The following is a 16,883-nucleotide window of genomic DNA, read 5'->3' as shown; positions in this document are numbered from 1 at the left end:
AACAGAACTCTTGACAAATTAATTTTTAAAGATGAATTCTTTGAATCTGTGGAAAGATAATCGAAAATGTTTGGAAATGACAATAAATATTTCTTTCTATTTATGAAGAATTTCATTTGATCAAAATATTTCAAAATATAAAGCTGAATTTATTTGAATATTAAATCCATGAACTTGCTTCCCTATCAATGTTAACGCTCTGTGGGCCAAATACAGGTGGGAGTGAGGTGATTGAATATTGAGTTATTGGCATGTCAAAAAGATTTTGTAAACATGAATTAAGTTAGGGTCGGATTTGGTGGCCGTGGTAGGATTAGGTAGTACTGCTCTATACAGGCGATACCTGGTACTTCAAAGCTAAATCACCTTTATGGTGGGCCAGGTGTGAAAATTTAAATGTGCGTTCCTCCATCGTAGTACAGTCCCCCCCTGTTTCTAGGTTTCTCTCAATTGGTAATCAATGAAACAAAGAACTACACCTGTTCTGTACATTAGTTAAGTCGTTGAAATTCAAGTGCTCTTACGTAATGTCAATATACCTAAGTCATCTCAAGTTTTTTACGTGCCATTTTAGAATAAGGTAAGAATCATAAAATTGTTAAGATGTTGAGTATCTGTCAGGCCATCCTGTGTGACTAGAAATATTTAGCAAAATAAAGCCTGTTTGTCATGTAGAGCTAGAGTGGTGTATGTCACTTTGAAGGACCTACAAGTCCTTCAGGGGGTTCACATACTGACGGGTACATGGAGTACTGTCCTGTTAAGTAGTTAGTGTCGTACCCAGTGAAACATACTGCCAAGGTTCTTTCCCATCTATGAAAATTTTATAGCTGTTTTTTTCTCCCAGTTCTGTGTTTTACAGCTGTTATCCTCTCCCAATGCTACTTTTTATTGCTAATTCATCCAATTCTACAGATACATGTCACCATTTTCTAGTGTTGTAATTGCCTGACACAAATGTTCTTCTAGTTTTTCCCCAAACACCTAATTAGGTCTCCTAGTTCTCCCAAAACAGCTGAGTAAGTCTCCTGGTTCTCCCTTATACTGCTTGGTGTCTCTCCTGATTCTCCCTAATACAGCTAAGTATGTCTCTTGGTTCTCCCTTCTACAGCTGGGTATGTCTGCTGATTCTCCCTAATACAGCTGGGTATGTCTCCTGATTCTCCCTAATACAGCTAAGTATGTCTCTTGGTTCTCCCTTATACAGCTAAGTATGTCTTTTGGTTCTCCCTTATACAGCGGGGTATGTCTCCTGATTCTCCCTAATACAGCTGAGTATGTCTCCTGGTTCTACCTTATACAGCTGGGTATGTCTCTTGGTTCTCCCTCAAACAGCTGGGTATGTCTCCTGATTCTACCTTATACAGCTGGGTAAGTCTCCTTGTTCTCCCTTATATAGCTGAGTATGTCTCCTGATTCTCCCTCAAACAGCTGAGTATGTCTCCTGATTCTCCCTTATACAGCTTGGTATATGTCCTGATTCTCCCTTATACAGCTGGGTATGTCTCCTGATTCTCCCTTATACAGCTGGGTATGTCTCCTGATTCTCCCTCAAACAGCTGAGTATGTCTCCTGATTCTCCCTTATACAGCTTGGTATATGTCCTGATTCTCCCTTATACAGCTGGGTATGTCTCCTGATTCTCCCTTATACAGCTGGGTATGTCTCCTGGTTCTCTCCAAACAGCTGGGTAAGTCTCCTGATTCTCCCTTATACAGCTGTGTATGTCTCCTGATTCTCCCTTATACAGCTGAGTATGTCTCCTGATTCTCCCTTATACAGCTTGGTATATGTCCTAATTCTCCCTTATACAGCTGGGTATGTCTCCTGATTCTCCCTTATACAGCTGGGTATGTCTCCTGATTCTCCCTCATACAGCTGAGTATGTCTCCTGTTTCTCCCTCATCCAGCTGGGTATGTCCTGATTCTCCCTTATACAGCTGGGTATGTCTCCTGATTCTCCCTTATACAGCTGGGTATGTCTCCTGGTTCTCTCCAAACAGCTGGGTAAGTCTCCTGATTCTCCCTTATACAGCTGTGTATGTCTCCTGATTCTCCCTCAAATAGCTGGGTATGTCTCCTGATTCTCCCTCAAATAGCTGGGTATGTCTCCTGATTCTCCCTCAAACAGCTGGGTATGTTTCCTGATTCTCCCTAATACAGCTGGGTATGTCTCCTGGTTCTCCCTAATACAGCTGGGTATGTCTCCTGATTCTCCCTAATACAGCTGGGTATGTCTGCTGATTCTCCCTCAAACAGCTGGGTATGTCTCCTTGTTCTCCCTTATACAGCTGAATATGTCTCCTGGTTCTCCCTCAAAAATTGAGTATGTCTCTTGGTTCTCCCTCCAACAGCTGGGTATGTCTCCTGATTCTCCCTCAAACAGCTGGGTATGTCTGCTGATTCTCCCTTATACAGCTGAATATGTCTGCTGATTCTCCCTTAAACAGCTGGGTATATCTCCTAGTTCTCCCTCAAAAATTGAGTATGTCTCTTGGTTCTCCCTCGAACAGCTGGGTATGTCTCCTGATTCTCCCTCAAATAGCTGGGTATGTCTCCTGATTCTCCCTCAAATAGCTGGGTATGTCTCCTGATTCTCCCTCAAACAGCTGGGTATGTCTCCTGATTCTCCCTAATACAGCTGGGTATGTCTCCTGGTTCTCCCTAATACAGCTGGGTATGTCTCCTGATTCTCCCTAATACAGCTGGGTATGTCTCCTGGTTCTCCCTAATACAGCTGGGTATGTCTCCTGGTTCTCCCTAATACAGCTGGGTGTGTCTTTTGGTTCTCCCTTATACAGCTTGGTATATGTCCTGATTCTCCCTTATACAGCTGGGTATGTCTCCTTGTTCTCCCTTATACAGCTGAATATGTCTCCTGGTTCTCCCTTATACAGCTGGGTATATCTCCTGGTTCTCCCTCAAAAATTGAGTATGTGTCTTGGTTCTCCCTCGAACAGCTGGGTATGTCTCCTGATTCTCCCTCAAACAGCTGGGTATGTCTGCTGATTCTCCCTAATACAGCTGGGTATGTCTCCTGATTCTCCCTCAAACAGCTGGGTATGTCTCCTGATTCTCCCTAATACAGCTGGGTATGTCTCCTGGTTCTCCCTAATACAGCTGGGTATGTCTCCTGATTCTCCCTAATACAGCTGGGTATGTCTCCTGGTTCTCCCTAATACAGCTGGGTATGTCTCCTGGTTCTCCCTAATACAGCTGGGTGTGTCTTTTGGTTCTCCCTTATACAGCTTGGTATATGTCCTGATTCTCCCTTATACAGCTGGGTATGTCTCCTTGTTCTCCCTTATACAGCTGAATATGTCTCCTGGTTCTCCCTTATACAGCTGGGTATATCTCCTGGTTCTCCCTCAAAAATTGAGTATGTGTCTTGGTTCTCCCTCGAACAGCTGGGTATGTCTCCTGATTCTCCCTCAAACAGCTGGGTATGTCTGCTGATTCTCCCTAATACAGCTGGGTATGTCTCCTGATTCTCCCTCAAACAGCTGGGTATGTCTGCTGATTCTCCCTAATACAGCTGGGTATGTCTCCTTGTTCTCCCTTATACAGCTGAATATGTCTCCTGGTTCTCCCTTATACAGCTGGGTATATCTCCTAGTTCTCCCTCAAAAATTGAGTATGTCTCTTGGTTCTCCCTCGAACAGCTGGGTATGTCTCCTGATTCTCCCTCAAACAGCTGGGTATGTCTGCTGATTCTCCCTAATACAGCTGAATATATCTCCTAGTTCTCCCTCAAACAGCTGGGTATATCTCCTAGTTCTCCCTCAAACAGCTGGGTATATCTCCTAGTTCTCCCTCAAACAGCTGGGTATGTCTCCTGATTCTCCCTTAAATAGCTGGGTATGTCTCCTGATTCTGCCTCAGACAGCTGGGTATGTCTCCTGATTCTCCCTCAAATAGCTGGGTATGTCTCCTGATTCTCCCTCAATTAGCTGGGTATGTCTCCTATTTCTCCCTCAAATAGCTGGGTATGTCTCCTGATTCTCCCTCAAATAGCTGGGTATGTCTCCTGATTCTCCCTCAAATAGCTGGGTATGTCTCCTATTTCTCCCTCAAATAGCTGGGTATGTCTCTTGATTCTCCCTCAAATAGCTGGGTATGTCTCCTATTTCTCCCTCAAATAGCTGGGTATGTCTCTTGATTCTCCCTCAAACAGCCAAGACAATTCAGTGCTGTATCTATGAATTATAATGCTGTATCTGTTACAACTCTGTGCTGTATCTAGATATTGCAGTAGAGACAGTAACACATACTTAAGGGATTTTCTTAGGCAGATGTTAGTTAGACCTTTCTATTGTTTTTTGTTCCCAAATATTTAATAGCACCGAAAAAAATCTAAAGGTCGACATAGTTCTTGACAAAGAAACGAGCCTCTTGCTGTGTTATAAAGATACACTGTGTGAAGGCCCAATTCTGCTGTTAAGTAACCCCACCGTTTGATTGAGGCTTGAGGATTTTAGGGGTTTGATCCCAAAGTCCTGATCCTTTGATGGCAGGCACTGATAAGGTGTGATCTGTCATTGAGCCTGAAAAGGTGTGCCAGTGTGATCGTGGATGGACCGTCTGATACGTTTTGGATGGGGGGATAACTCACTGTGCTGCGTGATCTCTGGCCTGGGTATAGAGCCGCTCTGTTAGTAGGGATTAGGGTGATCTAGAATACAGGGTTTACTGAGGAACTTGATAATTAACCAGGTATTACCGCCTATTGATTTTGACCGTGACATACTGGGAGTTGTACACAGTTGTACAGAGATTTGAAGTTCTGTGCTCTGTCAAATAGGACTAGGCGGGATTAGAGATCTCCACATTTGTTTGGGACTGTGCAGGGAAGTGACAGCCAGTTAATAATTGTGTAGCTCTGTTGAGTGACGGGCTGTCACCCACTTGATGGTCCCAAGCTCCTGTCTTATTGTTTGACAATCTACCAAATGGAAATAGCTGTGTTAACCAAAGATTCAAATGTCCAAGTGCTGGCTTTGTTGAGAGATCATTTGCATAAATTTTTAGATATGAATCTGATAGAAGAAACATTAATGAATCTGCAAAGCTGCATGTTGAGGAGGTTGATATGGCTGTAGGACAGGAGTTTTAACATGTCACTTATTCTGTTGCATTGCATACAGAATGACACAGTGTGAACTTGATAAGGTGAAGGGCCTGGCATACAGTGCTTTACATTATGTAACAGTCTACAGTCAGAAACCACTTTTTTGGAATTCTTAAATCATTTTAGAACAGATAAATCAGTAAAGGTATACAGTTATCGTCTGGTCTGATATGGCTGATCTTTTATTTGAATTTTAGAATTCTTGAATTGGGAGGTAAATCTGTCAGCATTATCATATGACTGGTTCTCAGAGATGAATTTTAACAGCTCTGATTTTTCACTTGATTTAGTAGGCATGTCTGTCAGCTGTCTTTTCACTTTATTTAGTTGGTAAGTTTTGTCCGTTCTGTCTTTTCACTTAATTTAGTAGGCAAGTCTGTCAGCTTTGTCTTTTCACTTAATTTAGTTGGTAAGTTTGTCAGCTTTGTCTTTTCACTTGATTTAGTGGGCAAGTATGTCAGCTCTGTCTTTTTGAACATTCACTCCAGTTGTCTGCTTGGCATCAACTTTTTCCTTTAAAGGACTCCTTCTTAATAACCCACTCACCTAAAGTTGTGATATTTACAGGATAGGTTCCAGGGATGAAGCCTAACAAAGTTTGTGGAAATTATTATTATTATTACATTTCTAAGGGCCTGTCAACACATAAAAGGTCAAGTTTGTGAAAAGAATTTACCTTGACCTATATTCAAGGTCACAGGGATCAAATTTGACAAAGTCTTTAGACAACATCTTTGGACAAACAGAGTGATATTTGGCTGGTAAGTCCCTGGGATGAAACGCAGCAAAGTTTGTAAAATGACTTTGATATAAATTCTAGATCACAGGGTAAGGGTTAGTCAAAACCTTTGAACATCACCTTTTGACTAACCGAAGGACGTAGAAGCATATTTAAGTGGTAGGTCGCTAGGATGAGTCCAGACATAGACTGCAATAAAAAAAATACCAAAAAGCCTAGAAGCATGACATTTTGCTGATAGATCCCTGACAATATTTTTAAGAATAGATTATTAAAAGTGACAGGGGTCAAATTTGTCAAAACCTTTTAAACAACTTTTTTCTAATTAAACAAAAGGAATAGAATCATGATACTAGGCTGGTAGGTCTCTTTTATGAAGCCTGACAAAGTTTGCAAAAAGAAACGACCTTGAACTGTTTTTTAGAAAACAGGGGTCAGATCTGTCAAAACCTTTAAAAGACTGTAAACCAAAGTCTGAGAAGCTGTGTAGAGGTGTTGTTAGGTCAAAGGTCGACAAATTTAAAAAATAAAAAAATCAGCTTTGCCTTTTCACTTGATTTGGGTGGTAAAAATATCAGCTTTGTATAAACCTGTCACTAGCATCAGATTTCCTTCATCAGGGCGTCGTAAAAGACACATTATGATGTCATACTGTGTTGCCATTACAGAATAGTAAAATAAAGTATAGACATGGAGGTAAAATTATGTCAATATGTCTTAAGGTATTGCTAGACTCAGAGTTTGGTTTCTACCTGGGGTCTACTCATTCCACAGTGTCTAATCTAAGGAATGCTTGAAGAGTATGACCATTCCCTAGGGTCCAGTCTGAAGTAATTCATCTTACTTGGGTTTTTCCTAGCATGTAATTTGTGAAAGTCAGTACCAATCTTAAATGGAAGATTCCTTATCTTAAGTCAAATTAGACCAGGTAATGTTTATTTTACAGTGACTTTGGGTAACACTCAGATAGATTTCAGTATATTACATTGTTCCGAGATAGACATTCATGAATGAGTTACCCCTGAGATAAATCTTGGTGTGAAAGATCAGATAGCCCTCAGATGGATCTTTATGTTCAAGTTAGCCCTCATATTGATTTTAATGTATAAGTTCGACATCAAATAGATCTTAATGCATAATGTATCACTCAGATCTAAAGTGTATAAAGTAGCCCTCAGATAGATCTTGGTGTAATGTGTATGATACAGCTCTTAGATAGATATTAATGAGCAAGGTGCCCTTCAGATAAATTTGAATATAAAAGATAGCCCTGAGATAGCTCTTATTGTACAAGTTAGCCCTCAGATTGAGATTGATCTTAATATACAAGTTAGCCCTCAAATAGTTCTCAATTTTATAAGCTAGCACTCACATAGATCTTGATGTATAAAATATCCCTGTGATAGCTCTTATTGTGCAAGTAAGCCCTCAGATTGATTGTAATGTCAAGTTAGTCCTTAGTCAGATAAATCTTAATGTACAATATAGCCCACAGATAGGTCTTAATGTATTACATAGCCCTCAGATAGCTCCTGTTGCACAAGTTAGCCTCTGATTGAAATGTATAAGCTAGCCCTCAAATAGATCTTATTGTATAAGCTTGCCCTCAAATAGATCTTATTGTATAAGCTAACCCTCAAATAGATCTTATTGTATAAACTTGCCCTCAAATAGATCTTATTGTATAAGCTAGCCCTCAAATAGATCTTATTGTATAAGCTTGCCCTCAAATAGATCTTATTGTATAAGCTTGCCCTCAAATAGATCTTATTGTATAAGCTAGCCCTCAAATAGATCTTATTGTATAAACTTGCCCTCAAATAGATCTTATTGTATAAGCTAGCCCTCAAATAGATCTTATTGTATAAGCTTGCCCTCAAATAGATCTTATTGTATAAGATAGCCCACAAATAGATCTTATTGTATAAGCTAGCCCTCAAATAGATCTTATTGTATAAGCTAGCCCTCAAATAGATCTTATTGTATAAGCTAGCCCTCAAATAGATCTTACTGTATAAGCTTGCCTTCAAATAGATCTTATTGTATAAGCTAGCCCTCAAATAGATCTTATTGTATAAGCTTACCCTCAAATAGATCTTATTGTATAAGCTAGCCCTCAAATAGATCTTATTGTATAAGCTAGCCCTCAAATAGATCTTACTGTATAAGCTAGCCCTCAAATAGATCTTACTGTATAAGCTAGCCCTCAAATAGATCTTACTGTATAAGCTAGCCCTCAAATAGATCTTATTGTATAAGCTAGCCCTAAAATAGATCTTATTGTATAAGATAGCCCACAAATAGATCTTGATATAAGATATCCCTTTGATAGCTCTTATTGTACCAGTTAGCCCTGAAATTGATCTTAATTCACAAGGTAGCCCTTACATCTAAATGTACAATTTGGCCCTCAGGTAGATCTATATGTACAATTTGGCCCTCAAGTAGATCTTTTTGTACAAGTTAGCCCTCAGGTAGATCTATATGTACAAATTAGCCCTCAGGTTATATGTCCAGATAAATACTTATGTGGGAATAAGTCCTGAGATTTGTCTTAGTGTACTAAAGTTAAGCCTCACATCTATACATTTCCCTGCTATCCCTGATGTTAGACACTGGGAATATCGTTATATGTATATGTCATGTTAAGTATGCAAAATTTTTTTTTTTTCAAAGTAGATAAATCTTAGTAAAGATATTTACCACTAGATTCTGTTGTGAGTGGCATTTTTTTGTCATAATGGACCCAGTGAATAGAACTTTGTAACAGCATGTAAATTACAGACTATATTTACTGTCAGAGTTGAACCCGTAATTGTTCCTTTTTCAGTCGTGATAGACAGATCAAACTTTAATATGTAAATTCCTGAATTTGTTTTCAGTGAAATTTAATTATAGATGTTGATTTCAGAGCAAAGGAGAAAATGTGTGTTGGATGGCCAGACACCATGCTGTCCTATCTGTGGTATCACCCTGAGACCAGGGGAGGTTGACGCCCATTTCAACCTCGAACTTGACAAACTCAATCGGTACACACGGTAAGATATATCCTCTTAACTATAAAACTAGATTACTTCACCTGATCAGGAAACAAATCTGGTTGTTATAAATCTTTACAGACATGATTGCTATACTATATATATCAGTGTCACAAATGGCTATACAGTTACATACAGCACGTAGTAAAGTTAACAGATTTTGTGTTATCTGTGATGGTCCTTATCGTAGAGACGATGATGCTTAAGAAATGGTCAAGAATAGATAGTCAATTTCAAAACATTTAAGTATTTAATCTGCGAAATATTTTCCATAAAGTTATGGAACAATGTGATGTAGTTTAAATATCGTGTGCTCCGGTTTCCTCCCTCAGTAAGACCCCAGCATGCTTCCATCCAGCCAACAAGAGTGATTTATATAAGCTGAAAGCTTGTTTCGCAATTGTTGTAAAATAAATGAAGTTTATGTATTTATATTTAAACACGATTTATAAGTAGAGGTAAATGTTTGTTTATACAGACAGGACAGTGTAAAGGATGATCTGCCATGAGATCCTGTTTAATAAGATATACTAAACCGATAATCCAACATATTCCTGTGGTAATGTGACATCCTTCACTCATCCTGTTCATCCTGAAACTCGCAAACCCAGTCACAACACTTATACTTCTTCCTGAAACACGATCTGACTTTTCTACACTTCAGCTCCAACTTTTCATAAATTCACATGATCTGACAGCTAATGAAAGATTATTTCAACAAAACATAAAATTACTACTGATGGTTACCAAGACTACAATGCATAAGGTCATTATGAGAAGCTTCCTAATTCATTAGTGAAAGTTAAAAATACCAACAGACATTACCTGATGAAAGATATTGCGGAACAGAGCATCAGGAAGAAGGATTTCATAGAATTCCGATAAAGAGTCTCGGGTATTTTATCAAATTCATACCTTGTATAAGATACGTGTCAAACATAGAGAATTTAATGTACTTGGTGAAGATTTAATTCTACTGTTGTGGCAGTGATATATAGGTAACATTCACCAGGGCGATGTACTACATAAGTAGTCTTACAAAGATGTAAAAGACAGGTGCTATCTTTTCTGGACACGTAATACAAATACATACAAATTAATTAGATTGTGGAAGGTAGGAGTATACCCTGCATTTATAACAGTCACCAGCTGTGAATGTTAGTTAGTTTTTACTCAATAAAAAAATTACTCGCTTCTCAAGTTTCTAAGTAATTATCAGTTAGACCTCGGATTTTGATTTAAATTGAGTACAATATGTATATGGTGTGTCACAAGGGCAACAGTACATAGCTTGTAAACATGGCTTGTAATTGAAATACAACGACCGTGGAATGGGATTTAGCATTGTGCTGTCTTCATGTGGATTTGTTTATGCTGGCAATGGGCAATCAGAAATGTATTACAGCATTGCTGTACTTATTGTATTCCTTTGTGAAAACTTATATCAAATGAATCCATCACTTTTCTGTAGCGACTTTAAACAAGATAAAGAGAAAATGAAAATCAGAAATGTATATTAAATTCTTTTTTTTCTGACTGAAAAATCAATACAGTAGTTGATTTTGTATTTGTAAGCTATGATTTTTGTATTAGAATGGACTTTTGAGATGAAACAGATGCGGTTTGCTGTATTGCTGTTTTGCCTGTGTCGCCTACTGGCAAGCCCTGGAATGGATTTTAATATTGTGTTCAGATCGTCTTTGATTCAAAGTCTGATTAGCTTGAATAAAGTTTAGTGTTTTTATTAAGATTATAGAAACAATGAAAAAATTCATTTTGTTTAATTTTCATAAATTTTTTGTGAAATAAAAAAAAAAATTATGTTGTCTATTTTTGTGAATTTTGTTCTGTGTTTAAAAAGAATAGAAATTGAGTTGTTTGAGAAAGCTTGAGGTTGTATAAAGAGGATGGAGAGAGGGGTGACAACACATGTGATCTATTGCCCATAAAATAGAGAGTCAGTGTTATACTGTGTGTGTTATTACTACCATAACAGTACTTTAGACAACTTATATGCATATTAATTCATTGATATTCAATAAGAACAAGTGACACACAAGAGTTACAGCGTTTGATCCCAGTTGTAATGTTTGTAAATTGATTTTTATGCAGTTACTTTGTTGATGGAAACTGGTGTATTCTGGCAGAAATTTGATTAGAATGTATTTTGTGATTATGACTGGAAAAATTGTATTGTTTATCTAGATCCAGCAGACAATAATACAGACTTAATTGGTAACAACTAATGTCGGTATGTGATGGTTTGTACTCTACACAGATCTACAGATAGGGCTCCCTAGGTTTTCTATCAGTCGTCATTAATCATGCTTGGTGTTAAATCAAGTTTGGGCTCTGTACTTTACAGCATATACTGTCACACTTCGGGATGGAAATGAAAAATTATCTGTCATAATAATTTAGTTTGGTTTAGCAAAGGAATATTCTTATTGAAACATAAATGTCTATGTAATAAGAGTATATGATCATTTAGATATGTTCTGAGGATGTGATGTCGTTTAAACAAATGTTGCCGACAGAAATTAACCATAAACTTGCACCCATTATTGTTTATACTCTCTGCACCCATTATTAAACGTCATATCTTTACACGATATGGACTGGTAAAGTTATATCAATTAAAATTTCACTTGTATGAAATATCATAATTGATTTACACTTTATTCAAATAGGATGTTGCTAGATGGTCAGGTGTCCTTACAAATAGAATTAAATATCATCTGAAACTTTTCATACAGTATATATATTATAATAAGTCTAGATGATGTAGAGGGAACATGAACTTTGGGTCCAGATGTAGGGACAGTATTACACCAGACACAGAGAGAACATGAACTCTGGGTCCAGATGTAGGGGCAGTATTACACCAGACATAGAAGGAACATGAAGTCTGGGTCCAGATGTAGGGACAGTATTATACTAGGGGTAGAGGGAACATGAACTCTGGGTCCAGATGTAGGGACAGTATTACACCAGACATAGAGGGAACATGAAGTCTGGGTCCAGATGTAGGGACAGTATTATACTAGGGGTAGAGGGAACATGAACTCTGGGTCCAGATGTAGGGACAGTATTACACCAGACACAGAGAGAACATGAACTCTGGGTCCAGATGTAGGGGCAGTATTACAACAGACATAGAAGGAACATGAAGTCTGGGTCCAGATGTAGGGACAGTATTATACTAGGGGTAGAGGGAACATGAACTCTGGGTCCAGATGTAGGGACAGTATTACACCAGACATAGAGGGAACATGAAGTCTGGGTCCAGATGTAGGGACAGTATTATACTAGGGGTAGAGGGAACATGAACTCTGGGTCCAGATGTAGGGACAGTATTACACCAGACATAGAGGGAACATGAAGTCTGGGTCCAGATGTAGGGACAGTATTATACTAGGGGTAGAGGGAACATGAACTCTGGGTCCAGATGTAGGGACAGTATTATACTAGGGGTAGAAGGGAGGCATAATTTGAGTCCAGATGTAGGAACATTAAATATTACACCAGGATGGAGGGGACACATACTCTCTTATTAGCAGCACTTACCTGACAGCCAAAGAAAGACACTCATCCATATTTGCGGTTAACCAGTGTTCCTAACAAGTTCATTTACAGAATTGGATTGTAATCAAATTTTGAAAAGCTAGAGGTCCTCTAATTCTCCATTTGTCATTGACTAATTTGATCAAGAGAACACAATCAAATGATTACCAGGCAAGTTAACACTCTAAGTGGTTTATATTTTGGCCCCAACTCGTCAGTTCGCCATGCCTTTTAAGGGCATGGTTTGTTAATTACACTCATGTGATGAGTTTTTCACCAAGTCATATTACTGCAGTTTGACAGAAAGAAATACTTGTTGACAAATTGTTTTGCTAGAAAATTGAGTTACTCTTGCATTTTTGTTAGTGGTCCTAGGTCTCCACTGTCTGGATGGCCACTAATATAGTTAGCTTCCAAAAAATGAGACTGCGGACAAAAAAAGAAAAATGACATCTGGTTTGGAGCAAACTAATAAACCATGGAAACTCTATAGATAGAGATAGCTGAACTCTGCAAGAAAATTGAGAAGTGGAATAGAAAAGGTGCTTATTTTAATGTCTGTTTGGGTGGAATCATCTGTAAAGTACTTTGGGAGTAGTTTTTTTGTATTGGTTATGTGTAAATTGTCTGTCGCTCTCCACTGCTGGAGGAGAGAAAATTGCTGTTATTTTGGCATTGCTGGCCTGTTATTATGTAGTGTATTGGTTTGGAAATAATGGTTTGTTACAGAGAGTTGTTAAATTATCTGTTTTTATATATTTCCTACATGTCCGACACGAGAGTAGACCATACTTACACCTGTAATGTTTTATCTATCAACATCAGAGACATGGTCATTATATATGGTTACATATGTGATTAAAAGATTGCATCTTAAGATCCCCTGTCACAAAATATCATTTTGTGAAACTCTCCACAGAGATCCATCTTCATTAGGACATTTGTAAACTGGCTGACTGTGTATAGACCTTTAGAGATTAGTGGGATCTTGTGATAAAACTTTTTGTCCTAAACTGATGGCACATGTTAAAGTGTAACCTGCATTTGAGGAATTCATCAATGAATTCATGCTATTTGATTTGTCAATATAAACAGTTTCTAACTTAGCTTCATTAGAGATTTGAGTTTTATCTCTATTTTAAATTCAGCGGCCACATGAGAGAAATTAAAACAAAACTTATTGAAAGTAAGGATGTATGAAACATACATGTATATTCAAATAGGCTCCTGGCTTGAAGTATCAAATAAAATTGAAATTAAATAACATTTTTGATGTTAGAAAGTTATTGTTAAGAAAGTAATACCTGATAGAACACAAAGTTACAAAATGGACAAAGCAGAGTGTTGTCTTTAGTTTCTCTTTCTATAAAACAAAACAAGGACATTGTCCAAAGTTTATTTCTCTATCAAACAACACAGGACATTTCCCAAAGTTGATCTCTATAAAAAAAAACAAGGACATTTCACAAAACGAGGTCATTTTCCAAAGTTGATCTCTCTATAAAACAAAACAAGGACATTTTCCAAAGTTGATCTCTCTATAAAACAAAACAAGGACATTTCCCAAAGTTGATCTCTCTATAAAACAAAACGAGGACATTATTCAAAGTTTCTCACTCAATTAAAAAAAAACCAGGACATTGTCTGAGGTATCTGTTTTTGGTTCTTGCTGTAGCAGGTAAGATTGTGAGGTCACTTTTCATATCGTCCTGTTACAACGGTCTGTTACCTGGTACATCTTTTATTTATAGTGTAGATATATTAAATTCTCTGTCTTTGTGAAGAAAAGGAGATAAACCTTACATTAGATATCCTATATTACAAGATTTGTCACCAATCCTAATATCGTTTTTAAACAATGCTAATTTAAATGCAATAAAATGGAATTTGGTAGATTAATAATAATTGGCAATTAGACGGAGAGGAAACAATGAGCAGCTTTTGTCACAGGTAGTGTTGCAGCCATGCGATATATTCTTGTCATTATGTATTTCATTTTTCTTGTATAACCAGGAATATCAATAATATGTTCAGTGTGATTATCTGCCCCATCTGTCATTGCTCTCAACATTAGCCACTTCAGTTGTATTTGCCTGGTGGCTGTTGAGTGGTACTTTCACTGTAACTCTAGAGTAGCTAAACAAAGGCAACTTGATTAAGACCAAGATTTGTATTCAATCTATTGCTTTTATTAGTTAATATTCTTCTGAAATTAATGCAGTTCCAGTCTATACCAGTTCTTTGTCATGTTAATGTTATGGAAAGATTCACAATTATTTTTTAGCTCCTCGTCATCAGTTGGTAGGCTGTTTCCATGTTCCTGGGTTAATCCGCCCATTGTCAGTCCTTAAACAATTCTTCCTCTTGCTATTTCTGGAGTTCTTAAAATTTCATATCAAGTTTCAGGCTGTGCCCTTTTGATTTTGAAAGACTGATCATATAAGTAAAACAGATGACAGTCAGTCTTCTTGGATTTGATTATGAAAGATTATCAACACTTGGTTGGTTGACAGGTTTTCCATCTCAGTGATTCTTACCGTGTCCGGGTATCGCTGAACATCTGTGTTCTGATGTCATTTTTATTATCATTATTTTGTGGATTATACTGAATGTATTATGTTCCCTGATCTACATCAAACCATGTTCCCTGATCTACATCAAACCATGTTCCCTGATCTGTACCAAACCATGTTCCCTGATCAGTACCAAACCTTGTTCCCTGATCAGTACCAAACCTTGTTCCCTGATCTATACCAAACCATGTGATCTGTACCAAACCGTGTTCCCTGATCTATACCAAACCGTGTTCCCTGATCTGTACCAAACCATGTTCCCTGATCTGTACCAAACCATGTTCCCTGATCTATACCAAACCATGTTCCCTGATCTATACCAAACCATGTTCCCTGATCTGTACCAAACCATGTTCCCTGATCTGTACCAAACCATGTTCCCTGATCTATACCAAACCATGTTCCCTGATCTGTACCAAACCATGTTCCCTGATCTGTACCAAACCATGTTCCCTGATCTGTACCAAACCATGTTCCCTGATCTGTACCAAACCATGTTCCCTGATCTGTACCAAACCATGTTCCCTGATCTGATACCAAACCATGTTCCCCTGATCTATACCAAACCATGTTCCCTGATCAGTACCAAACCATATCCAAACCATGTTCCCTGATCTATACCAAAAACCATGTTCCCTGATCTGTACCAAACCATGTTCCCTGATCTATACCAAACCATGTTCCCTGATCTATACCAAACCATGTTCCCTGATCTATACCAAACCATGTTCCCTGATCTGTACCAAACCATGTTCCCTGATCTATACCAAACCATGTTCCCTGATCTGTACCAAACCATGTTCCCTGATCTGTACCAAACCATGTTCCCTGATCTGTACCAAACCATGTTCCCTGATCTATACCAAACCATGTTCCCTGATCTATACCAAACCATGTTCCCTGATCTATACCAAACCATGTTCCCTGATCTATACCAAACCGTGTCCCCTGATCTGTACCAAACCGTGTTCCCTGATCTGTACCAAACCGTGTTCCCTGATCTGTACCAAACCGTGTTCCCTGATCTGTACCAAACCGTGTTCCCTGATCTGTACCAAACCGTGTTCCCTGATCTATACCAAACCATGTTCCCTGATCTATACCAAACCATGTTCCCTGATCTGTACCAAACCATGTTCCCTGATCTGTACCAAACCGTGTCCCCTGATCTGTACCAAACCGTGTTCCCTGATCTGTACCAAACCATGTTCCCTGATCTGTACCAAACCATGTTCCCTGATCTGTACCAAACCATGTTCCCTGATCTGTACCAAACCATGTTCCCTGATCTATACCAAACCATGTTCCCTGATCTATACCAAACCATGTTCCCTGATCTATACCAAACCATGTTCCCTGATCAGTACCAAACCTTGTTCCCTGATCTGTACCAAACCATGTTCCCTGATCTACATCAAACCGTGTCCCCTGATCTGTACCAAGCCATGTTCCCTGATCTGTACCAAACCATGTTCCCTGATCTATACCAAACCATGTTCCCTGATCTATACCAAACCATGTTCCCTGATCTATACCAAACCATGTTCCCTGATCTATACCAAACCATGTTCCCTGATCAGTACCAAACCTTGTTCCCTGATCAGTACCAAACCTTGTTCCCTGATCTATACCAAACCATGTTCCCTGATCAGTACCAAACCTTGTTCCCTGATCTGTACCAAACCATGTTCCCTGATCTGTACCAAACCTTGTTCCCTGATCTGTACCAAACCATGTTCCCTGATCTGTACCAAACCATGTTCCCTGATCTGTACCAAACCTTGTTCCCTGATCTGTACCAAACCATGTTCCCTGATCTGTACCAAACCGTGTTCCCTGAT

The 16,883-nt window shown here is 38.5% G+C and overlaps 1 protein-coding gene across 1 annotated transcript in view; it reads left to right on the top strand.

Moving 5' to 3' along the window:
• LOC132552147 (E3 ubiquitin-protein ligase Rnf220-like) overlaps positions 1 to 16,883 on the top strand; it is a 64,476-nt gene that overhangs the window by 15,988 nt on the left and 31,605 nt on the right. The window contains exon 2 of the mRNA XM_060216287.1: positions 8,779 to 8,905. Within this exon, the coding sequence (XP_060072270.1) occupies positions 8,779 to 8,905 (127 nt within the window). The remainder of the gene's footprint in view (positions 1 to 8,778; positions 8,906 to 16,883) is intronic.

Source organism: Ylistrum balloti, unplaced genomic scaffold (genome assembly GCF_031769215.1).
Source record: "Ylistrum balloti isolate Yb309-2 unplaced genomic scaffold, AGI_CSIRO_Ybal_v1 Utg370240, whole genome shotgun sequence".
NCBI classification, from domain to species: domain Eukaryota; kingdom Metazoa; phylum Mollusca; class Bivalvia; order Pectinida; family Pectinidae; genus Ylistrum; species Ylistrum balloti.
This window is presented reverse-complemented; position numbering and strand designations above follow the sequence as displayed.